At 39.2% G+C, this 26286-nt stretch overlaps 2 protein-coding genes across 2 annotated transcripts; both read right to left on the bottom strand.

Annotated features, from left to right (window-relative positions):
• Nucleotides 1-5947: 5947 nt before the first annotated feature.
• Nucleotides 5948-12713, bottom strand: drg1 (developmentally regulated GTP binding protein 1). The gene is made up of 9 exons (XM_035668496.1): nt 12526-12713; nt 10744-10867; nt 10441-10616; nt 10276-10345; nt 9709-9878; nt 8877-9007; nt 7541-7708; nt 7272-7394; nt 5948-6309 (listed from the first exon to the last, which is right to left on the bottom strand). The coding sequence occupies exons 1-9, from the start codon at nt 12562-12564 to the stop codon at nt 6210-6212; spliced, it is 1101 nt and encodes a 366-aa protein (XP_035524389.1). The 5' UTR covers nt 12565-12713; the 3' UTR covers nt 5948-6209.
• Nucleotides 12714-14618: 1905 nt separating this feature from the next.
• On the bottom strand, nt 14619-25212 carry kcnn2 (potassium calcium-activated channel subfamily N member 2). The gene is made up of 7 exons (XM_035668306.1): nt 24749-25212; nt 24321-24462; nt 24020-24130; nt 23796-23923; nt 21734-21742; nt 18749-18818; nt 14619-15806 (listed from the first exon to the last, which is right to left on the bottom strand). The coding sequence occupies exons 1-7, from the start codon at nt 25210-25212 to the stop codon at nt 15531-15533; spliced, it is 1200 nt and encodes a 399-aa protein (XP_035524199.1). The 3' UTR covers nt 14619-15530.
• Between the last annotated feature and the right edge of the window lie 1074 nt (nt 25213-26286).

Below are 26286 nucleotides of genomic sequence, written 5' to 3'. Positions count from 1 at the left end.
CTGTGTTCAGCTGTTGATTGAGCAATGGTTTTGACCTTGTCTTGGTAGAGAAAAGGGTGATTAGCACTGTTTTTGTGCAAAGCAGCCACCGTCAGCCAGTCTAATGGGATAATCTGTAAAACCCTACTGCCTGTCTGGGCAAAAGGTCAGTGACGGACTGCACAGAGGCTCCACGGTTGACTGAAAGCAGTCTGCTCAACTTATCAGCTTGGAAGAATACTCTGCTGTATCCTAAAACCAGACTGCATATTATTTCTACACATTATACACTAATTGTCACAGAATACTGTTTTAGCAGTTAGTACACAAAAATATCAACATACTTTCCATTTTATACAAAGGCTATGAGTCAATATGTGTAACGTAATGTCAAACCTTGGAAAGCTACTGCCATTTTAACTTACATTTTAAAGTACAATGAACACAAATATTTTTATGGAGCTGTTTCACAACATCCACCATTTTTTTTATTTAATTATCCAGCTTCGTAGCTCCTCCGTTTTCTTTGTGCATTTATTGCATTGTGGGAGAATAATGTCCATCAACAGCACGCTCCAAAATCCACCTTACACGCACAAAACCTGCTTAGAATCAGTGTCTAGTATAGTGGTCTGTGTTGTCGGCTCAATTGTTGTTGGAATATAGCATTTTAGCTTAAAGCAGCAACATGGTTTTTGTTGTGTGGCCCCTGTGGACAAAAGTGGTAGTGTTTCCCCTGCCTTGAATCCGACCCGGTGGCAGGCATTAACAATAACTAAATTTATCTCAGCTTCTTGCTGATGGTCATGTTTGTGTATGTTAGTCATTTAGAGGCATCAGTTAAATTGAGACCGTTTCGTAACCACTGAGTTGGCTGTACAGAAATTGTTCAACGTCAGTCAAACTCTTGTAGGTTTTGTTTTGAGGAGCTTACTGAATATTATTCCTTGAAAGGTCTTGGTTGTGCATCTAATTGTGGTTGCTGTGGTCTTTTTGATTTTTATTTTATGAAGCCTCTCAGTCTTACAAGAGAATCTCCAAAAGGCTTTTTCATGGAAGACATTTTGACACGTGACAGCAGGAAAAGCACACGTTAATAATAAAATTAAAGATTTCCATTTAGCTGCTTCAGTTGAGGGTCTGCTTTTGTTCATGCTGTCAGACTGTCATCGTTTACTGGGACACTTGAAAAGAATGGATTAATGCATTAATGTTTGAGTAAATACACGTGTGTTTGAAAAAATAAATGCATTCGAGATGGCAGCTACACTTGAGGAATTACATCACCTCATTCATGGTGGCAATCCCATAAAATAAAGGTGTAACCACAATGACAATATATATCATTTTAACTGTGGCACATACAAAAAAGTAGGGTGTATTTTTATAGGAGTATGTTGTATACTGCAAATGAATGAATCAATATTTCTCCAGGATGCAGCGCATTTACTCAGTATAACATAACAAGACTGTCATTTTGACAATGATTTACATCCAAAAGTCTTACATCAGTGTTTTATAGTGTACATTATCTAATGTCTGCAGCGCATGACGTATTAGTAGGGCTGAATCAATTAGAATAAGATTCATAAAGAAAGGAGGAGTCCGGTTTAATCACTTTAAATTTATTGGTTAAATGCACTAGTTGTGATTTGACTTATGGGACAACATAGACTGAAACATAAGTAGCTGTATAGAAACAAAACTCAGATAATTTTATCATCACTTCAAGAGTATAATATTACTGTCTAAAACACATGGGCCTGTATGTCTTCGGGTTTGATTTACAGAACAGTGATGTGTCTGCAGTTTTAACTCAATGACCTCCACTGGCTGACATTATTAGCCATAGTTAAAAGCCACTGAGCACTTATAGTAATTGACACCAACCAGGTTGTAGAAAATGACAGTTTTATCTATATGAATGCTATAAAACCCTCTAAGTCCCACTCTTTCTCTTTTTTAAATCCATTTTTGCTCTTTATTCAACATAAAAAAACTACTGCAATAAAACACACAGGATGTTTAGATGAGATTTATTGGTCATAATCCTACATCTTAGTGTTCAACTTGAGATAAAACAACATGAATAAGAAAAAAAAACAATATTAGAGCCTGGAAGTGATAAATAATAATCAAAATCACCTTATGGTTATTGGTCCTTTGGGTTGTGCTCCGGAGTCTTAATTTCCTACAAATATTCTATAAGTTCTATAAGTTCTAAGTCCCATTTTAGTGTTCAATTCATTTATATTTTATTACTCACGTGAAAATAGAAATTTGACTTTTTAAAATAGCTTGGGCGTTCTCAACAGAAGGCAGATAGTGCTCGCAAGCCTCCAAGGTGCTTGGCACAACCATGGACAGAAGACACACTGCATGGTTAGATCAAGCACAATGGGGTCCTGGGCAAAGACAGAGAACCCAACGCAGATCACAGAATTCAGTTCAACATAAAGCGTCCGAGAAACTCGAAAGCTTTGTCACTTGGGTTAAATGTTAATGGAAGTAAAGGGAAAAATCAGTAAAACAGAACATATCTTTTTGCTTTTGTTAGCCAACTTATCTTTGCTGAGTGGGGTGAAGTACCCAACTTCCTAAAAAGAAACACATAATCGTCAAAGTATTTTCTGGGTTCTTACAGTTGAAGGACAATCCCACTGTTCGTTTTCAGTCAAAGAGTCGAAAAAGTCCAAAGGTGTGAGGGAGGGGATCCGGGTTCATGGATTAATTGTTGAAAAAGAAAGAAATACATTGCACCATTGGTTTACATAATGTTTAGCAAAGAACAATAACACAGTTACAGTTAAGAACATCTGCAGAATTAAAAAAAAAAAGATTAGTCATAGGTCACACTCACTGCGGAAAAAAAGGGCTACACCCTTACTGCGCACAAACTGCGTCAAACCCCACCCTCATGTCCCTCGCGCCCGACTCTCCCAGACATCACTGAAAAGAAATTCTAAAAATTCTATCACAATTATTTGTTACAAAGAAATAAGAAAACATTTTAAAGAAAAGATTTACAGCAGGCCTGAGGAATGGTGGCTTAATCAAGTTAGTTCTCCATCAGTCTATTGGGTGATCAATGGAAACAGAGTTTGGGTAATTCGTCAGTGATCTTGTTCGGAACCGCAGCATCTTATAAAGTCCACTCTCTAAAATTTTACAAGTAATTGACTAAAAAATAAGTCTTGGTAGCCAAGGATACCACTGGACTCATGAATGATACTTATTGCTGTTGTCCATCTGAGGACATTTGCCGTCTTCTCAGAGTAACAGACACAACTCCTCCTAACGTTTTAGTCCTAACTATGTTAACGGTCACTGAGTGCAATGTCAAGAGTCATGCTACCATCAAGTTAAGAGAACTGTTTCTCCAAAAGGTTTGCCAATCTTGTTACTGTCTCCTGTGTCTCTTCCAGCTCCCCTGGGACATCTTAATAAAATGAGAAGGCATTGGTGCGATAATCAACTTAGAGCTCCTGCAACTGAACCACTTTGTGTGATGAAATTACACCACAGTGCATATTAATGCACCAAAGAGAAACCCTGCGTTTGTTGCGACCAAATGGCACAAAAATGGGAGTACTTTGGGTGAAAATGGTGGGCGGTGGCGGTGAAACAGACTTCTGTTTTTCAGAACAATGAGGATGTTTCAAAGGGATGCAGTGTGGCTGATGGGGTGGTGTGATGGTTTTAATGCATGGATGATTATGATACATAATTATGCATCCTTACCTTGTTTTCTTCAAAGAATTGCCATGGATGACCAGTCAGGAGTTGCAGTTCAAACTCATGCGTCTCATAATCTATTTCTATATTTAACTCAAAATTATTAAACATTTTGTAGTAATTTACCATTAAAAGTAACTGATTTAAAACAAAATGACAAAAAAATGTCATAAAATTCTCTTCAGACTAAGGGTCAGTGTGACCGACCTAACAAACTATAAGTACAACACTATAAATATACGACTTAGTTGTAACTTACTCTGTATTTTACTGACAACCTCCAGTTGCTGTCTTTGGAAAGTAACTTCTACACATCTTGTCTTTCCAAGGAACCCACCTTTCCATCCTCTGGCCCCAAAGTCGATGTTAGGTGCAGCCGGTTGAGGGGCGACAGAGGCGAGTGGGTGCTCTGAGCTGCGTCTTGGGGTCTTCTAGCTTGCTCTACTGGAGGCAGACTGTCCTGACTGCGTCCTCAGCACCCTTCAAGTCCCCATCTCCTGCCCCTCCTTCAAGCTAGGAGGGGTTGGTGATGTTCTCTTGGGATAGGTGCACTGGCAAGGAGGACTTGGTCAGGCTGGGATTGGATGTGGGTTGGGGAGTTTGGGGGGGCCGCTTGTTCCGCATTTCATAAATATTAATACAGAGTCCTCCCCTCTCCAAATGGGTAGATTCTTTAATTTTGTTAGAGGGGGAAGTGCTTTATTCACTTAATGGCTTTTATTAGTGCCCGGTCTTCAACTCTTTCATTAGCTAAAGTGCTGCTATAATTTACAGGGTAAAAGGGGGTGGGGAAGAGGTGGTGTCTGAGGAGGGTTGATCCTGCTGCTGTGGGACAGGCATGCAGTACCCTCCACCACTGCAGCTTTTCCTAAAAAGTAGCTATTCTTAGTAAGAACAGTAGTCTATAACACAAAATACACTTAATTATGTCCTCATTGACCATTATAGTGTTGTTTTACTGTTGTCTCTCTTGCACATCTGCTTTTTTTAAATATCCATTAACTTGAATCCTGTTGCATATCTAAACACTTGTTAAACATCCAAGACTAACATTGTTCCAAATACAGCACTTAATTATTGTTCCAAATACAATAGTTAATGGACAATATTGATAGCACTTCTGACAATTAAATGGTTTCTTATATATGAGCAGAAGAAAATGTTTTTTGTGGTCTTGCAAAGTAGTTTCTCTTCTCAACCGCACAGTCAAGATTTATTTCATTGGGTACAAATATTGAGATAATCTTTCTTTTGCATATTGTATGATTTCTTTTTCTTTATGGTAAATGCTGATAAGCAAGATTGGTAAAGTTGCTGTTTTTTATACTGAATGTATGTATCTTACATGCTTATTCTATTTTATACTTTCTATGCATAATATATGCTTAAATGTAAGGGTCAGTTTATTTAAATGTTACCAGACAAAACTCACATTACAAACGACAGCACCACATCTTTGCAGCGTATTAAATGTGCCATGAAATACGCTCATACACCTTAACAAAGAAGCTGAATTGTATGTAGATTTGTTTGTTTCGATGAAATGTGAATAAAATGAGTCTTTATTCTTATTCTTTATTCTTCAAATTTCCAGTCTGACTATATCATACCATAGTCTTTATACTGGTGTATGCACTGGCGCCATCCACTGCAATTAATGGCTAGTATCAGGTGCTCAGGCACAAAATGGCCACTACACTTCATGCAGGTTGCAACATATTGACATTAGATAATGCAAGCTTCCAGAAGTGCTCCCGGCTCTGATGAAGTGCTCTGTATTTTGCTCTGTGGAGTCTTGTTAGTTGTGAACAGCTGGCGTATGATGTCCCCAGACTGCGTCTGAGTGAATGAACTGATTAACCTGAGTGGCTGTCCCTACCAGAGAGAGGGGGTGGGCCACCAGCCTGAATAACTGCCTTCATCATCAATGTCACATAAATCACTTAACTGGACAGGGCTTTCAAATGAGACTCTTTTTTCCTCTGAGCCAGACTGAAATGGTTGGTGCTGGTGTGTTTCTGAGGGAGACCATGTAACTGTGATGGAGCACAGGATTCAATGATGCAACATTTCTGTGACGCTTCAGACCACATGTAGCATATCATCTGGATTTAAAAACTGGCTACACTTGATTCATATATATATATATACACGTTCATGTGGAAGGATGATATAAATGTCAAGATTGGATATAAAGAAAAAAAAAAGGTTGCATAAGAATAAAACAGCAAGATTCCTTAATGATGTTTTTATTGTACAGATTTCTTAGATTTTATTGCAAGCCTTAACCAGTATTCAATATGAACTATTCATGGTGTTAAGTACTGTAGGTTCTTCTAAATGTGACACTTACATTCATGTCATTTGGTTTTTAACTTAGAGCGAAAAACTCAGGGACCACATGACACAGATGCTCTAATGGATATGTTTGGTGATTTACTGAGCAACTGTACAGAACACTTTGTGATATACAGGCCATGCAGTGAACACTCCTTTTACTTTTTCACCAGCTGGATAACGTCTTCATCCTCCATTACGTGGTCTTTGCCCACCTTTTGAGGGTTGTGTTTCACAGATGACCCCCACACGAGTGCACTGAAAGAGAAATAGTTAAAATCATAAAATAAATAAATACAAATAAATGATTGTACCTGAATGATTACTTTAAGGCAGTCAACAGGACGCATGTCTCATTTTAAGAGCTCATCATTCAGTAATGGACACCTTAATTACACCAAGAAATAATTTGTACAGATACTATTATTCTTCCTTTGCTAGAGCAGCAATGGTTCTGCACTATTAAGTAACCTACAGGGTACAATGACATCCTTTACTTCCAAAGGCTTTCTAATCATGTGTGTCACCGTTTGACCCATTTATTCCCTGGAGGATGGGTAATGCTCTGCAGCATTAACATATCGACTGATTGATGATCTTAGCTCTCCCATTTGGAGATGGTGGTGCAACATTTCTTCTCAGATCCTAATCTGGACTCTCAGATGAACGCTTATCTGGCTTATCTTGGCATAAAAGAGGGCAGTGATTTGTGATTACAGTGGCTGTGTTGCTTTAAACCGTTTGATGACCACTTCTTATTCTGGTGTAAGGTAACTCCATCGATGCCTTTTAGTAAGAAACTTCGTCATCCTTAAAGACACTGCTAATAAATTAACTGGAGTGTGGAATAAAGCAAATAAATAACATTGGTACAGATCTAACTGATCTTCATCAGGTAAGTGAAAACAAATTCACTATTCCAGTTGAAAAGAAACTAAATATTCTGTTGATATGAACTACAAATGAAACTAGAGTTATATAATACTAACTATTCCTCCCTTTAATGTGATTGGATTTCTTGGACAGTATGTGTGGGCAACAGACATTTACCTCCTAAGACAATTGTGATGTACTGAACAACCTAACGTCAAATAACAAGATACAAGACCTACTTCTGCAGGGCGTGGCGTTCAAGATGGCACACATGATCAAATCTGCAAGCTAAGAGAATGAATTCCCTTCAGAAAGTGAAAGATTTAAAACAAGTCTACAGTACTCACTATTTCAATTCTTTGACGAGGTTTTTGTGAATCTTTAAGCAGAAATCCTCAACTGAAGTCCTTTCGTCATGGAGTACAACGGGAGATGTGTAATCAGGAAGCTGGCCTTTAGGTTTAGTGTAGCTGCAAATGAACACAGGAGCTCAGTCAAATTCTGCAGTCTGAACCAACAAAAATGTAAATTTCACATTGATTCCTTGTTCTAAGTCCCCAGCTGTCTTTAACCTCTGTTCACACCCCCTTGTGGTGACTGTATGAACAACTCTTACATGCGCACAAGCTTTAGGTAGTCCCACATCCTCTCCAGCAGGTCATCGAAGTTCCAGCGGTGGTGGGCCGAGATGGGTACACAGTGGGGCACCTTGTAGATGATGTCGAGCTCCTCGATGGAGATCTGATCGATTTTGTTGAGCACATAAATGCATGGGATGTAGACCCTGTTGTGACAAGAGACTGTGAGTGGCTGCTGCTCGTGGCATCGCTGCATAATCAGCAGGCATCCTCTGGTAAACTACATGTAAACTGTTTAGGCTTGAGTCATCCAATACAACTACAAACCAAGAGTAATTTCCCTTGCATTTTTAATGCATGTGTAGCAGTGTGTATGTCGTGCTAAATTAAGAACATGGCATTATGAATTCTTGTAGAGTCCTATCTGCATTTAGCAGTGACCTTTATTTTGAAACATTTTCCCTTATGCTTCTCAAACTAATGTTAATGTGTTTTAGTGGGAAACACTTTTTAATGTAGAATTCACATGCTTTCCTGTGAAAGTGTCATAACAGGTAGTTTAGCGACCCACAAACCAGACTTTGGGTTGCACTTCTGCTAGCTTTACTTCCTCCATTTGTTCTGTCCCCTGGGAAGTTATGCACGTTCTTCGCTCTTTTACTTTCAGTGTTTGCTATATTTTTGTCACTAAGTGTAAAAGGAAAAGATGTAAAAGTTGAAAGTGTAAAGTCACATTTAAAGACAAATACATTTCTGTACTCATTTTTACATGTAGATATGTTAATTAGAAGAGAATGTTGTCAAGGCATGTGTGTGGCAGGGATGCTGCAAAGCTGGAAAGGCACTGTAATATAAGTCTTTTCCCTGGGAAAGCACAGAGAGCATTTATAGCAAGAGTGTCCCTGTGAATGCTTTGTTTCTCAACAGATGCAGGGAGGTTATGCTGTTGCCATGTCCGTTACCTTGCAATAAAACGCTGAATGACTGTCCTGGGAAGTAAGATCCTTGTCCAATATGCAACACTAGCAAGCTAGACCCACTACACGCTCCCCAGCCCACATCATCCAGCCTACATCATCCATGTTCTAAATTTTAATACATTTGTTGAGTTTTTATATTTAATTACACTGAGAAATAGTAATCCCATAGGTTTTTAAGTAAGACGGGCCATTGCTTATCGAGATGTTGCACTTTATGCATTAAACACGTGTGAAAGTGATGTGAAAATGCACGTCTGCTTGGAACAGCATGAACAGCATTTTCAAATGCATCTGCATTGGTGGAGTGGGAATTGAAATGGGATTGAAGATTTCAACAAGCCACACCCACTGGGAATGACTAAGAAAGGCCCATTCTAGCACTTCAGCAGCTTACCGATTTCCCTCCACCACGTCAATGAGGTCATCAGCTGTGGAGTCGCTGCGCAGAGTGATGTCGGCATTGTGGATCTTGTACTCTGCCAGGATACTCTTAACAGTTTCAGCATCCAGCTCAGTTTGCGCACACTAAAGATTGGCAACAGGGGAGGACAGGCATGATGTCAATACACAGAAGACAGTGAGACATTGGAAAAATAAATACCTTAAACATACCAACAACAGGTTGAATAATGGATGATTTTTCACATTTTACAATTTACATCATGCTTCAGGTAAATGATAATGAAAGCCTATGAGGATAATATGCAGGAGCAACTTAGTTAAATGTAATCTTATGCATATCCAGCAGAAGGCAGCATTGAGAAGTGTTTCAGTGTTTGTTACTAAGGCGATGAGACGTGGTTATGTAAAAATGTGTTCGATTCTGCAGATCAATTTAAACCTTTAAAGAACTTTATACACACATACCGGTTATTAAAGGATTTTATGTGTTTGTTTAAACTAATGAGATACCAGAAAAATTCCCATCATCAAAATTAACTGACAATCAACTGCTGACAACTAAAATCCTACACGCCAGAATAATGGCAGTATTAATGGACATCCTTTAATAGACTATCAGTGTATAGAGTAATGGTTCTCGTTATGATAATCTCACTTTTCTAGCTCATCAGTCAGTGAATGACAACTAGACAATCCGCATGTAGAAGACACACACACCATCACTTAAATCAGCATTATTCATTTCAGTGACTCACTCAGAGGTGATCATTTTGAGAAGTTAAGATTTCTGTATTTAATTTTAACACATTCCGTTTGAGACATACTGTAGCTGTGAAGTTGATGCCTCCTTTGTCCTTCTTCTTAAAGCCGATGTTGGGTGGTTGCTTGTTAAGTCGGATGCCAAACCCTTCCAGCTCGTGTTCTATCAGCTTCTTATGGCCAAGAGGCTTCAACACATCGAGCACTATCAGGATTAAGTTGCAAGTTCGAGCCACTAAAGCAAAAAGGAGGAGGGAGAAGCAGACACTGGTTAAAGCATGAAGGATTCACATCACTTCTGTAGCGCATACAGTATTTATCCACAGCCCTTTAAGAATAGTAACACTCATGACGTTGTACTTTTTCCTGCCACCATTTGAGCACTGGAATGAATTTGATTACATCATGGCCTCTAAACATCACCTTCCACTTGTTAATTAAATTTCATTTTGCCTCTTTGCTGCCATTAGAAGCAAACAGTCATGACAAAAGCAAGTCTCTCATTAAATGGAACAACAGGAAAAGCATAACACTTTTGCACCAATTTCAGTAGGGAAATAACTCAATGAAACTGGTATCATCCTTGATTTATTTGTCAGTCTTAGCAGAAACCTCACTGACCACATCTTTACCTGCAATGACCTGTCTGCCTCTGCCCTTGCCATCCTTGGCCCCCTCAATGATTCCTGGGAGATCCAGGAGCTTAGAGGGAAGAAACAAGAAAGTAACATAAGTATAACACTGCAAACATACCACACTGAAAACACCTTTATTGAACAAATAAGAAAGCCTAGTACCTGAATTTTGGCACCTTTGTAGCGAATGACTCCTGGTACCGTCGTAAGGGTGGTGAACTCATAGGCGGCAACCTCAGAGTACACGCCTGCAAGGTTACTTAGCAGTGTAGACTTTCCCACCGAGGGAAAACCAACAAAGCCAATACGAGCATCGCCAGTTTTTGCAACATCAAAACCTAAAGACAAAAAAAAAAAAGGAATAGCAAACTTGAATCAACCAAATATCAACTTTGATGCTTTAAATGACAGAAAATGGGTTTAAACAATGTTTGTAATAAAACCTGTAACTGCACAAAGTATTACCTTCTCCTGTTGCACCACCACTACCTCCCTTTGGTGTGATGAGTTCCCTCCTCAGTTTGGCAAGACGTGCTTTGAGCAGACCCAAGTGGTGAGCTGTGGCCTTGTTCCTCTGCGTCCTGGCCATCTACAATTCACAGCAGCAACACCAGCATGAGGTCTTACACTTGTTTTTTTTGCATGTAGGTTTCATGGTAACCAGTGAGGAGAAGTACCGTAACACCGTTTTTACAGGTAAAACTATAGATTACACATCCATAACAACAGCTTGTGCTCCCTGCAACACACTTGTCCAGGGTGTTTCTCTGCTCTTTGTCCATCGCATGCTGGGATATGCCTGAGCCCTCCGCAATTTTGTATCACAATAATTGGGTATGAAGAACTGAAGCATCGTGCATCTTTTACAGATTTTTATAGCTTAAGATAATTGTGTTATTGTGAATGTTTTGCAATAAAAATGCCTCACAATAAAACCCCTCACTGCAACCCAACCCAGTTTTATACTCAAAAGACAGACTTTAGGAGATATCCACTTAATATGATTTACTCAGACTACTGGAGCCTTATATTAGGTCAACTTTGGAATACACTTTTGCACAGGCTGTAGATTTTATCCCCCATCACTTACACTCATTAGGAAGAGATATTTTAATAGTCAGTATGAACAGTTTCAGTGTTCATATTAGGGCTGCACAGTAAATCAAAATATGATTGAAATCACAACATGGACATGTGCAATATTCAAATCACAGAGGCAATTTTTTGATGATGAAATGACAAAATACAGTAGCTCTGGCATGAAAATCTTGTTCTCCAGATTTAAAATAAAACATGTTTGTTCAAATAAAGATTCCAACAAATTTCACGTTAAAATATTCTTTTTTTTTCTGTGAATATGCAAAAATGATCTTTCCCATACTAATCATAAATTATATAATAATATCTGTAAAATAAATAAGACAACTGCAATATAATCTTCTTTTATAATACTGTGCAACCCTAGATCACTATTGATTAAATACAGCCTCAAAAAACAGTGAATCTATCTAACTGGCTGGTGGGATATAACAGACCTCAGTGTGATAGTATCTTAACAGACCTGTGCTTAATCTGTTTTAATTGGAGGTAAACTGTTTTATTTTGCTTTGCCTCTCTTTAAGGTTAATTTATACTAACCCTTAAGAACCACCGTTAAGTGCATGTTTCTTCTTGTATTATCTCTGCTAAAGTACTTGGAAATGATCTAAACTATACTTCTTAACAAAAGGTCTTGTCCAAGGCTACTTTTAAAACTTACAAATGCCTAAAACACAGCATAAGACAGCATGTTACACACAAACTAGACCGATTTAATGCGAGGAAACATAGTGACACGTCGCTGGCTACTAAAAATAACCCCCCAAAACAGCTGTCTTTGATATTAGTCTAATTCAGGACTAATATTTGATGTTTTATTGGCACCAGGAGTCAGAATGATGTGAGTTTTAACACTGTACCCGGTTGCTATGTTGATTTCCAGCCAATCAAACCGAACCAGCACTAACCCGTATCTATGCTGACGACCATCATCTACACAGTATTTCATCATAGCTTATTGGAAAGTGGAAGGAGCACGTTAAGGTAAAGTTAGAAGCAGCTTTTGAATACACATTGTAGTCTGTCGGAGAGATATTAAGGCGTCCTGCGGGGCCCAGCTGTGGGAGCCAGGCTAATATTTGCTAGCTGCTTAGCTAAAACGTGTCCGATTATTGAGTTAGCCAGCTGTCCACTGAGCTTGTACCTTACCTCGTTCTCAATCTCTGCTATTTTGGCGAGTATACTCATGGTGACTGGAGTTCCTGTGCACTGCCGACGTTACCGAAAAAAGTTTGAAAGATTTAACATGGAAGTTGGCAAAAACTTAGATGTAGCTAAGCACGCTAGCCTACACCACGCAAGTGCCGCTGTGCGCTGCTTCGCGGGAAATCTCGCGAGAACAGAGTTGGTTGGAGCAGGTTGCCCCGGTTCGTTGACTTACAGGACAAAGGTTGAGAAGAAGAAACACATAATCAGATTTGGTTTGGATGGAGATGATTGAGTTATATTGCATTATACTGAGAGGACAAAGTATCAGAGTCAGAATCAGGTTTAATTAGGTTTCACATAGAAGGATTTTGCCTGTTATATTGGTGCATAACAATAAACATAGTAAAATATATGCTTTCATCTTTATTTTATGATACATTATACTTCTACACTACACACTATATACCTAGATATAGTCCACTACATTTTCTTTTTTTTACAGCTGAAATCTCTTATTGCTTTTCAAATTAAGACACATAAAAACACATGATAAGCTCACAAAATACAATGTATTGTTTAAAGATTGTACTAGTGGACTCCTTGTTGCCAAACAAGCCTCTTTCAAATGTCTTTGAATTATTAGCAGTTGCACCATAGAGACATATCACCTCTAGACTTCATTGATGTTCTTATTTAAGTAACAGTTTGAGCACCAAGAACTTTATTTCTTCCCCTTTTGTGTCCCAGTTATCTCAACGTCGACCAGCTTCAACAGTATAAGGCTGTTAACACACTGATGCATCTGTAACAATCTAATAATGTCATTGCATATGTCAGTCCAAGGGGCCATTTTTCTGAACAGTGAGTACTTCAGCTTTTAATACTTTTTTTAGGACTTCTACTTTTAATGGAGCTTTTTTACATCGTGTTACCTTTACTGAAGTAAGTAAAGCACTTCTTCCACCAGTGATGGTCAGCCTCTTACAATGCCTACAAGTTACTGCGTAGGGAACATTTACCCTCTGTATACATATGCACACCTCCTTAATTTGTCTCCACTTATTGGTTGATCAAGGGAAAGTCAAGAAAGCTTGCAACACCAAATTAAATGAAATTACATTTAAAAATAGATTAACATATATGTCAGTGCAATTGTCTTACCTGTAGTGCACATTTTAACAAGTCATTTTTAATACAAATTCTTACACAATAAAAAAGGACCCAGGCCTGTCAAATTGTATATTTTTATTGTTTAATTGTTTATTGTTTAAGTCGCATACAGTATAATCTCTCATTGGTTTCTATGTTGCTGAAGTTTGTGGACTGAACATCTGTCATTTTGTTGAGCATCTGATTGACTTGTTGGTTTGTGGGTGGGCTGGTTTAACAAGATCATTGCTGCTGACCAGATCTCCTGTGACCCATGCTATTCTCTGTGAGAGGGTTGCATTAACAACTACGTTCATATGGTGAATATTCATTTCTAGAGGGTATATTGGCCACATCATAACTTTTCACACTGTTGATATGGATATAGACTGTATGAAAGGCCAAGGAGGATATTTAAATAAATGTTTAAATATCTTAATTTGACTTTTGACATTAAAACCTAATCTTAAAACCTAATAAATGCCAGCCACTGTAGGTAGATTTACCAGTTCTGCTCTTGAGTATTGCTCTTCCAGCTCAGCCAACATAAAAATAAATGCAATCTGAAGAATAATGCAGTTTTTAAATAGTCTATAATCAAGTTCAGGAAAGAACCTAATAGACGACTTTGTGTTTGTACCTTAACTCCAGTCCAAGAAATATTAGACCATATGCTAGATATGCTGAATCTGTCACGTCATACAGCCCCTTTGTTGTTGTTTAGTTGTAGGAGGTGTGCTTGTCCTCATCAAAATATATAAAAATAGGCATTTTCTTTTAAAAGGTAGATACGGTTTCAGCGAGTTGTTGTTTAGCATTTGTTGTTACCCAGCTGGGGTGACAGCAAGCATAAATAGCACAGGAAGGAAGGACAGGAGGTGAGACACAGCAAGACAAGGGGTAATTACTGACTTTATGATCACTCCATACATTTCTGCAGACCTCTACAGGTCTAAGTTAATGCTTCTTTTTGAAAACAGAAAAAGGGCTTTGACTTGATTCATCAACACTAGCCACAACTTGAGAACTGATAATAATAAACCCATGCCCAAACATCTCAAATGTTCTTCTTTTAATGAGCAACGCATCTTTATATCATACGTCAGTCAGCATTGAAGTGCATTGATTAAAAAGTAAGTGCAAGTACAGATTTTGATGCATTCATTTTGACTAGAGGATTAAATTATTTGCAACGTCTCCCCAAAAATAGTCATTCTACAGGGGCACTCTGCAAAAGAAAACCGCTATATTTGATGCTGTTTCTAACCTAAAAGATATATGCTTTTTTTCCTCATTTCAAGCTTAAGTTATCTCTGAGTGTCAGTGTGTGGGAGCGATTTTCATCTGCCTTCTGGTGTCAGTTCACTCCAGTCCATCAAACACAGCACTTTTCCTCAATATCACTATCATGCTCCCTGACTAATTTCTCAGTGGTTTCTCAGTTTGTTTTGAGGAACACGCCAACTGAATCACGCCAGCAGAAGCACAAAGTCAGTGAGAAGCACTATTTTAGTGCAATAGTTTCACACATGGTAACCTTGCCACCTAAAACTGGCTATCTCTGCATAGAGATGGAGTAGAGCTCTTATTGTAACCCCATCGATAGGCCTTTTAGTTTTTACTGAGGGAAGCGCCATTTTTGTGGTCATGTCACCAGAGCAAGGATAACAACATCTTTTGAGGTAATAAAAAACAAATAACAGCATGAAGTTATCCATTAAAATGCATTGTCCTCAGTGTCTTGGATTCTGTCATCAGAATTTGGATAATACTTATTGAAACCATAAGGCTTTACGATAAATGCAACTTGGCCATATGATGGCAAAAGTCTTCAGTGGAGGCATTCCCCTTGGACTCTAGCTGCTCTCGGAGGAGGTGGGCGGTGCTGTGGAGGACGACCTCCGTCGGGACACTGACTGTGAGCGCTCAGGGCTGTGTTTGTCATAAGGCTGGAGCTGCACCTCCAGGAAGTCCCTGTGCTGCTGGCTTATGACCTGGCTGATGAGTCCCGGCAGAGCCTGCAAGTTACTCAGTAGAGTCTCCAGCTTTGTCTCCAGCAGGGCAATCCTCTTCTCCATGTCCTCCCCTCTCTCATTCAAGTCCGATATCATGTCATACATGATGTTCTGAGTCTGCAACAGGGAAGAGGAAACACACTTAGCATGATCATTGTCCAAATTGGTGGACAATATTGTATGTGTCCATTATTACAGCTAAAAACAAAGGACTCTTGAATAGTTTACTAAATATGTAGTTGAAAGAGTTCATTCTGAAAAGGAGAGGAAAGGAAATAGAAGAGATTAAGTTTCTTAAGATTGCAGACCGACTTTAAAGAATAGAAAGAATAACCCCATCTGAATACAGTGGCCATTACCAACTATTAATAGCATGACACAATTAGGATTAGTCTGTCTGAAAACAATACTCACATTCTCATATGCATATTGAAGCTTTAATTAACGTTGCAATTGTTCCTTCACTCTGAGATCCGTTTCTGAAAGTGATTTCAGTTTAAGTAATGGCAGACAGAATCCACAGTCATTGCAACGTTAATTAAAGCGCCATGCTTTATAAACATGCATTTTAAATTTCACCTTAAGCAGTGTGAGTTACACACATCTAGTCAATGTTACAGTCTTTTTGGTTTCTTTTTGTGTTTTAGTGGACAGTATTTGATGCTGAGCTACGCTGGGGGTGCACGAAGAGGGAATTTAGTACTGAAAAACTCTTTCAATGTACATATAGGGATGTGGGTATTGTTTTAAGACACGGTTGAAAAAATGTGAACCTATCCTATCTAACACAAAATGCCAAATGAGAAAGCTGATTAGTAAAGCAAAGAAAATATCAGTTATCAACATGAAAGCTGAATTGACAAATGTTACAAGTGGAGGATTTTATTATGGTCCTGTCGTGGCGTCTATGTCATCCATCTTGTTGGCTGCAATTCCCCAGCGACTCTCCCATTGACCTCCAGTCTCAGGGAGCAGAGGTTGAAAGCAGGTCAGGGGGATATCAGGTTAATCAAGTTATTTTTATGCTTAATAGTTACAACCTTGAAAACCAGCACCTTTCTCTTAAAGAGTGACTGAGAAGGGGAGATTTTATATGACCAGTTTACAAGAGTTCGTGCTTCCATACAGACCAGAGTACATTAGCCTATAACCTTGAGGAGACAAGAAAGGTGCCTGCTGATGATGCTTTTCTGCTATTTGGATGCATCAGCCATCTGTTTACAGACCTATATACGTCATGTAGATGCCACATTTTGAATCCAGAGGTTCAGTCTTCAAAAACAGTCAACAACACTCTAAGAAATCCATGTCACATTTCGGATGAGGTGTGGGAGTGATGCTGCTGGAGGGCGGTTTCTGAGGTTTTATTCAGTAGAGGACTAATAATCCCTGGCAGCCTAGAGGCGATGCCATCCATCACTTACCTTGTCCTCTTCTGATTTCATGCGGGAATAATGGGATAGGTTATTTATGTGAATCAGTGAGGACTAAAGTAGCACTGACATCTCTAAACCTGACAACTACTGGAGACAAGGGTTTCACTGTGTTGTATTACTTACATAAACACCAATCTGAGGCTTGGTTTCTTGTCCTTTGCTGATTTTTCAGTGGATCACAAATGCCATTCAATACTTAAACAGGTCACGTAAGGATAACCAAATACTTATGGATGAATATATTATCTTACATACGTAATTCTTCCTCTGATTAAGAAATTAACTGCACCCATGCACAGGCCTACGTGTGGACTGAACTAACCCAAGTCTGGGCCTCATCTGAAAATCATGAAATGTAACAAGAACACATCAAATAGTGATAGCATAAAATGCTAGAGACAGAGAAAAGAGGCCTAGTTAACCACGAAGGAACAAATATCATAAATAGAGGATGAAAATAATGGAGCAGGAATATATAGGGGTTGTTATGGATCCACTTCAACTGTATAATAAAACCACTAATTGACGGTATAATCCAATTTCTGAACGAGAGAGAGAGAGAAATAAGAAAGAGGACAGTGGTAGAGATTGTTTCAAACAGCAATTTCACATGTAATTCAGCATGAATAGAAAAGTGAAGAAAATGCTGTTGAAAGAAACATCATTCAGCCTAACAGTGCATCACTTAAGTCAAATGAAATTGAAAAAAAAAACATCCTAAATTAGGTAGGGGAGATAATGAGTTAAGGGATACACTGTGATCTGAGGAATTTCACATTGCACTGCAGTGGTGATGCAGCTGCCAATGATATGTTCAGCTCTATTTAGCTCCATCTTTCCTCTGGGAGCATAAAGGGACTGAAGCTACACTGCCCTCTTATGGCATCAGACTCTTATAACAACGATTACAACTCCAGCTGAGTGCCACTGGCTATAAGCCACCTTAACCAATGTCACATCCCAACTCTCACTGCTGTTTTACAGCACGAGGTGATTGGGCAATATTAACTAATACTGTTCATGACACGCTGGCCTGAATCCAGTTTGACAGTGGAGTACTTTTGAATGTCAAAGCGCTGTGCCTTTCTCTCCTCTCTTTCTCTGCCTTTACTTGTGGCTGAATCATCAGATCACAGTGTGTCTCCCTTCCCAGGTTACTGTTTCTGCTGTGTCAGGCTGGCGCACTGCCTGGTCTTTCCCTAAGGTTTGTCAACTTCTGTTTAGTGCATCTGGAGACAAACATCAGAGAATACATAAAATGGAAAACGGCACAGACACAAAAGGGGGTTTCTTGTTACTCTCATTCAGTAATTTTCAGCTGAATGTGTCCTGGGGATAGTAGTTTACACTGTAAAATAAAATGTTATTATTTCAAACCCAAAATAGGAGAATCTCAGCTGAGCACAGACAACCAGAAAAAGCACACAGATCTTTTTTTAATCACCTTGTGAACAGCCTGTCTGTTTATTTGACACCTGTAGACTTTGATTATATTAGAAGACACAACTAATTCAGCGAGTGAGCTAGCATGCATTGAATTCAATCACACAAAGGAAAGAAACTTATCAGGATAGTTGTCTATCCTAGTGTACAATGCAGCAGTAGACTGTTAGTCTAGCTTACCTTAGCAAGGTCCACTAGTGAGTTTGCTTGGTCATTCAGCTTGCGTTGCTCCATTTTAACACTTCTCAATCTGAACACAAGACCATTCAGAACCCAATAAATTAAATTAACGCTATCAGAATTTTATCATTAAATTTGTGCACACACAAGGCATACACATGGAGAACACTCCTAGGACATGCACAGGATGTGTGTAGAAAATGCAGGGGTCAGTCTGTTTGGTTGAGCTGCATGCAAGTGGAAAGGAGACCACAGAGGGGGAGGAGAGCTGCCACTGAGGAGAATGAGACCAGCTCTACGTCCTACTCAACCAAAACATACATACAACCATACTAAAGGAATGAGGAGGACTCTGAGAGTATCAGAGCACCTTTGAAGTAAACATCCTTTATCAGGTCCTATAGCTAATTGATATGCCAGATTATAAAACACCAAAAAAAGGCCCATAGTTAAAGTTCTCCTTTAGGTTAAACCAACTTTTCTCTGTTGAAGTTTATGAATTAGTTAGTCACTCCAATATCCAGTATTAACATTAAAAATGTGACATCAGAATTGAGAAAAATCAAAAGGTCTTCACAATCTGCCGCCTTACATTACTTGTTTTTAAAAAAAGTAATGAAAAGACTTTTTCATTAACCGAAAATGCTACTTGTGAAGTCTGCAAAAATGAACTCACCTACACCATACAACATGCTTAAATAATTCATATCTCCTGTTTAATTAGGCTGTTTTTACTCATCTTCTCAGGGGGCTCAAAAACAGCAACTGTGCAGTATTGTAGCGTGTCGACCACACGTGGTTTCGAGATATTAAAGAGGTTGGTTTTTTTTCCTGAATCACCCACGCATGCTAAATTAAACTGGGCACAACACACACACTAACATCATGAGGGCAAGTTTGCCAGAGCCTTATATTGTGATGAAATAATAATAATAACAACTAAAAGCCCTATAAGTAACTGATACATGAACGCAGTTTGAGTGTGTGTTGATCATTAGGTTGTGTGTGAGTTGAAGGCACAACAGTAATGAAGATCGAGAAGGGATTTAAGGGGCCCTTGGGGAGTCTGACAATTAGCTGAGATACACCCATTCTCATGCAATGCAGGATCATTTCTCTGTTTCCTGCAGACAGGCAGATGTGGAGCGAAGATGACAGGTTAGACCAACAGAGGGTGCCACAAGAGTCACTAAAGGAAACTACAGGCAGGGGAAGATGTCCTGACAACTGAGGACTGAAATGCTTCATACAGAGCAGACTCTAAAGACAAGTACAGGGTACTATTGCATTAAATTTATTATAAAGTCATTAAATGAAAAAAGAAAGGAAGGTTTCTGAAATGATGAAAGATAGCAGATATTCAATGTTACATGACTTTGCAGTTGATGTAAGACCTGTTAAAATTATGCATTTCATAGTTGGATGACCAATAGCTGTCAGATGGGGTCGAAGCACAGGGCAGCTCGAGGTCAGGACGAGGAAGCCTACTTGCCCTGTCTTTTATATTCTATATGTCTCTTTCCCTCAGTCAATCACTCCTCATGGGCAGTTCTCCTTTTGAATGGGCACTTTAAATCTGCTTGCTATTCATCAGGGAAAACGGCTATGCTAAGCTTTTCAGTACCCCTCTAAATCAGTCAAGGCAATCTCAGTTAGTGCTGCGCCATATTTTTTACCCCCCCTGACTTGCTTTCTTTGTCATGACCTCCGTTTACCTCATTGTTGAGATAAATGCAAATTTTTCTTCAGCTTAATGGACACGGTGAACATTCTGCAGACTGTCTGTTTTTTGTTTTTTTCCGCCCCTGCTGACAGCTTTACGCTGTCGGTCACAGTCGCAGCCTCTTGGGCTCAAACGGGATTGCTCGGAGGCTTTACCCTGACCTTCCTCTCAGGTCACTTTGCTGTTTCTCCAATCCACTGATCTCTGAGCTAACAAGCACTCACTGTCCTGCTTCTATGATTCCCACTTCAACCTTGTGGATGGAAAGGGACAGCATTCCCAAAGGGGATCTCACTGCACTGAGATGCTTGACTTAAAAGCTGTAATGGCCTAAAACATACTGTAAGACATTTGGTTGCATGCGTGCAACATCATGCCTGTTGTGTGGTAAAAAATGCACCATCCGAATGACCTCAGGAGTGTTTAAACTGTGTTTACTGCCAACTCTTGCTAATTCCTCTTAGTGCAGAGATGCATGAAAGCTGTATATCTGTGTTATTATGCTGTTAACCAGCCATGATAACACCGGATCAGCGTCGTTTCTACTGTGTCATCCAACAGAGAAATGGCGGAAATGTGGCTGCAAATGTAGTAACAGGCGTAACAATGGTTCCACACGCCGAAAGATGACCCTGAGCCCCGATCTGTATGAACATGACTGCTAAGTTGTATAACATGACTTGAGGGATATTATAAATCATATACTTGTACTACTGCAGGTCTGTCTCCTGTAGAGCTCTAGTCATCATCCTTCGGTACGTGAAAGCACAGTTGATTGGAGTTTAATCAGTGGCTTTCTGATTAAAGATCAAATTCTCATCACATCCATGCAGAAATGGAAAGAAAAACACCCTCCATCACCGATAATTGAAATTCATTTTATATGCATCTGTAGGTGTGTTTACAGTGTGCAGCATGTGTCAATAAGAAGAGTAAAACGTGTTTGTGCTGGTTCGTTAAAGCTTGGATCACAAAATGTTGCAAACTGAATGAAAAATGTGAGACTAATGTGTATTTTTATCAAATTGACATGCTACTCAGTTAAACAGACATTTAATAAAAAACCTTTGTAGCAGTAAATGAAAATAATCTGGTGACATTACAATTGTGTCATGTAAAACAATTACAACGTTTTTTGTGGCATGAATTTCACTTATCAAATGAGGGAGTGTAATTTTTTAGTCACATTATTGGGTTCAAGGACAAGCTCTCGTTAGCATGCACACAACAGGTCTGTATCTACATGTGAGGCGAAGACTTACTTTCGAGCTCTATTGCATTGTGTCGACACAAACAGGAAAAAAGGAAACATGAAGTAGACAAATGAATTATTACAACATCAGATAAACATATTCAGATGGCAAAATCTGTTTGCTCAAGTCTGGCTGCTGTAACCCTCATCTCTACACTCACCTCACCTCCGAACAGCAGCAACAATTTATTCTTATACTTATTTCTTCCTGTAACCCGTGTGTTATCTCTTTGTGTTTGTGGTAGCAGCTAGAGTCTAATCTCCTTTTTTCCACACTAGCCCTGGTTATCAGGAATACAGTGAATCAAAACAACCTTCCTGTTCACTACAGTAAACATTCACCAACACTGACTACAGTTACTCAAAGCATCTATGGCTCTATTTAACAACTGTTTACACCTCACATCCTTTACAGTGACTGATGAGGATCTCTGAGAAGAAAGTTTTTCACACTGTCTTGCAGCTTTGACCAGAGGAAGCAGGCACAGTCATATCTGATCTGATGTTTACTATCGCCTCGTGACAGGTCAAGGATGGCTGTAGGCCTTTTCCAACCCTCCACTTGAGTGATCTGCTCGCTGTCAGGCTGCTTCCTCTCCTATATTCATCTCAATCCAGAGTTGTGACTCACATCCTGCAACTATAGGCTACAGGCAAAACTTAAAACTCTCCAAGATAAGGCCTGTAAACACACGACCTCCAGAACAAAACAGAATCTTTATAGGATCAAGGTGTGTCGGGAGGATGTTGACACCATGCTGAGTAGATGTCCTTGCACACAGAGCTGGACGTGACTTTTTCCCACCGAATCTGGCTCTTTATAGATTTTGCTTTAGCTCCGAGGGATTTTCATTATCAGGCTGTCCTAAAGGACAGGAGGTGGACATGAGACGTTGTCGTCACCGCTGCAAATTGCCTGAACATGACAGCAAGGGCATAATGACTCGACAAAGCACCCATGACAAAACGCTATTAAGTGGCGCACAAACCTGGATGCGGGTTGCAGCAGCAGCAGACAGTTTGTGTATTTCTCGACCTTGTAATTAAACATCCCAATGTCTTTAAAACATAAATGTATGTTCAAAAGATTCATGAGCAAATCAAAGTTGCACACAGGAGACCACGAAGACCCATATACATACATAAAACCACAGAAAGCAAACAAACATACAAAAAGGGGACATTTTACTTGAGCATAAAGCTACATAATACCAAAATCATTGTACATCTAGTTACTTATTTTAATAAAGCACTAGGTTGATTGCCAGTTATTGAAAAAAGCCACAGGGTGCATGTGCTTGTAAACACTGTAGGTTGAAGAAAAACAAGAGCGTGGTGAGGCTAAAATCGATACTGTTTTGGAGTTGGATAGCACTTCGGGAGTCCTTGGGGACCCACTAAAAGACTAGCTGACAGGTAAGTGTCTGACCAGCCGCTAGAAAAGTAGAAACCCACATGTGTCAACCCCTGAGGTCAGCATGCAAGCCGACATACAGCGAAAGAGACACACAAGAGTCAATCTGACAGCAAAAGGTGAGAGAGAAGGAGAGAGATCAATATCATACTGCTGTGAAATCTGTAACTCGAGAATATTTCAAGGTAAAATGTGTTTTTTTTTTCAGGAATACTTCTGAGGCTGCTGAAAGACTGACTACTTCCACAATATACCCACATGTTATGGGAAGGTTTCGAATTCTCATTCAGAAAAAAAGCCATTTTACACAAATAGAATATGTAACTTTCATACTGACAATTCTGTTTCTATTCCAAATGGATTACAAGAACCTCTACTGTATCAGTGAATAATATTTACATAAATTTATTCCCCTTGCATATTTTACCATTTTTAATGATGCAGAATCAACAGGCCAACTCATTGTCACATCTGCAAATTTAAAGTTAGTCAGGTCAGGTGAAATATGGTCAGAATCCTTCAATAATATGAGCACATATTTTTGCTACAGGTGTCAAACAATTCAGATTTCAGGTTGGTGTTGCATCGAGTGAATACACTGCTGGATAAAAGGTATTAGACCAACATGAGTGGTGAGGGTTAAGAGCGTGGTACATACTGGTGAATGGCTTGGAGAAATTTCCTCTGGTGCTTTCTGACTCTGGCGTGGTCCATCTTCCTCACCAGTTTGGTGTTCTTATAGATGAGCCACGTCTCCCTGAGAACATTCGCAGCTGTGTTTTTCACCTAAAGTGCAAAAAAAAGGGAAAACATTTGGTCAAGAAGACAGAAAGGTGAAGTATCTGTGATGTCAAAATAACTAAATATGGAGCTTTCGCTTACTCTTTTTGTTAGCTGGGTGTCCATCATAAAATTGTGGACATGTTTTTCAGCTTTGGTTAATTCCAGTTTCTTTGCCACCACAGCCACCACCAAGGCAGTGCAGCCAGCACCCTGTGAAATAACAAGAATGGACAAATATACAATGTGAATTTTTACCTATCATTTCAACAATTTTTTTTCCAGTCATGAAATATTAGTAGCATGTTAGTTACTTTCTGTCAGTCTTTCACAAAAATTGAATGGCAAAAAACAAACAAACAAACAAAAAAAAAAACTGGAGCACTCAGTCTGCTTTTCTCACCATAATGCCAGTCAGGAGGCAGACTCCTTTCCCACAGTATGTGTTTGGGACCATATCCCCATATCCAATGGTAAGAAACGTGATTGAGATCAACCACATGGCTCCTAGAAAGTTGCTGGTTATGTCCTGGTTGTCATGGTACCTGTAATAAATAATAAATGCAATATGTTGACTTTCATGCACCTGGAAAAAAAAGGATGCACTCCAGCTACACCTTATGACTGATTCTCATTTTAAAAAACCTGAAAAATACAAGTACTGTAAGATTAAATAGTTTGTTAAAGAGGGTTATAATCTTTTCTTATAAATCTTTCTATCTTGATGTTCACACAGAGTGAGCTAAGAAGTGTGTACATTATCTATTTTTATGCCTTATCTATGTTTCATGCTCAGCAGTGCAGCATAGCGTGAGAAACTGATCCAGGCACCTCTCGCAAGCTCTCACAGTCCATGCAGCAATGATCCACAGCGAGATGGTGAAGACCAGTAGCACAGTGCCGGGACAGATGGTCATGAGGGTCTTCATCACAAAGCGTGTGTTAAAGTTAATCTTGTTGAGTGCACCGATGCTGCGGGACGAGGCGTCTGTAAAGAGCTTGCTGTGCAGCAGCATGACACGAGCGATGAGGTACAGCCGCAGGAACATGGGGATGGACAGGATGATGTCCACATCCGCATCCGTCTTGGATGGCACATAGGAGTAGGCCAGGCGTGCCGTCCAGGTGAAGGTGTAGTTCCCTGGGATGGGGTGGATGGCGCACACCAAGATCTCCAGGCAGATGAAGAAGATGCGCTCATATGTCATGGCTATCCTCCAGTCATCAGCTGCATTGTCCACCATAAATAACTGCAAGGAAAGGGCATGGTGAGGCCAGTGGAGGGTATAAAACATCTAACATTTTCATCATGGTGACACAGAAAGCTACAGGGAATTATTAAATCTTATTAAACAATAAGTCACAAAAGCCTTGAGTCATTAAATCACATTTTTGAGTCACATTTCTTAAAGACCTTGATAGTTTTTTTTCCCATGTTAAGACAAATTATATATTTACATAACATTATTTTTTGACCATTTTTAAGAGAATAAAATTGATCCAAAACAACATTTGGAGGAGGTACTGCCCAAGAAAATAATAAATAGCTGTTATGATAAAGGGAGAACGCTACACTCTTTCAAGGCCAAAAATGGCCCTCAGATGTGTCCTAAGGTATCTGATGAAGGCTGCAACACTGATGTATCATGCCTTTGTTTTTCTGAATACATTATACAAAGAATACCTTGGTGTTTCATATTTTTTCATGTGTTTTGTTCTGGCTTGTTGGAAGCTATTTGTTTCTATTAATATCTGTACGGTATGAAAATCACAGTGATAAATTATTATTATTATCTATTATTATTTTAAGCTTTTTCATATTAAAGTGAAATGGATGGAATACAATTAAGAAATAAAGCTGGAACCATTAGTCAATTAATTGATCTCTTTATTCTTTTGTTATCTATATAATTGTAAGCTGAATATCTTTGGGTATTTGACTCTTGCTTGAACAAAACAAGACATTTGAAGACATCACCTTGGGCTCTGTGATATAAAAACTAAACTAAAAACTACACAATAAATTGCAAGAATTAATGTAAAGTACACGATTAGTAGTAGGATAGGCCAAATAGCCACATGTGTGTATCCACTAGGACTGAATTCTGCCAAGTTTTCCCAGCTATTCTGTTTCTCTCTCTTACAAAAAATAAAAAATAAGTGTTACATTAGCAGCATGCAGTAAGCATTTTCAACTTCAAAGCGTTATACTGATGAGAACATCTGCCGCCTCCACATTAGCATTAGGTTCTGGTCGCCTGGCCACCCCGACCAGAAGGTAGGCCGTTCCACTGGGGACTTCAGAGTGGGTGGATTTCAGCACCCCCCATCACTCTTCTCCACCCTGTCCTCTGTCGTATACACCAGCT

Source organism: Morone saxatilis, unplaced genomic scaffold (genome assembly GCF_004916995.1).
Source record: "Morone saxatilis isolate NCDOM2014 unplaced genomic scaffold, NCSU_SB_2.0 Contig21, whole genome shotgun sequence".
NCBI lineage: Eukaryota > Metazoa > Chordata > Actinopteri > Moronidae > Morone > Morone saxatilis.
Note: the sequence above shows the minus strand (reverse complement) of the source record. Positions and strands in the feature narration are given on the sequence as shown.

What these genes read in the sequence shown, in the direction of transcription:
- drg1 (XM_035668496.1), bottom strand. Translation starts at nt 12,564, where the DNA reads ATGAGTATACTCGCCAAAATAGCAGAGATTGAGAACGAG. An exon ending in TAGCAGAGATTGAGAACGAG is followed by an intron (nt 10,868 to 12,525) that starts GTAAGGTACAAG and finishes TGTGAATTGTAG; the next exon opens with ATGGCCAGGACGCAGAGGAA. An exon ending in AGGCAGACAGGTCATTGCAG is followed by an intron (nt 9,879 to 10,275) that starts GTAAAGATGTGG and finishes TTTTTGCTTTAG; the next exon opens with TGGCTCGAACTTGCAACTTA.
- kcnn2 (XM_035668306.1), bottom strand. Translation starts at nt 25,212, where the DNA reads ATGTTTTATACCCTCCACTGGCCTCACCATGCCCTTTCCTTGCAGTTA. An exon ending in GCCTCCTGACTGGCATTATG is followed by an intron (nt 24,131 to 24,320) that starts GTGAGAAAAGCA and finishes GTTATTTCACAG; the next exon opens with GGTGCTGGCTGCACTGCCTT. An exon ending in CACTAGTGGACCTTGCTAAG is followed by an intron (nt 15,807 to 18,748) that starts GTAAGCTAGACT and finishes TCCCTGTTGCAG; the next exon opens with ACTCAGAACATCATGTATGA.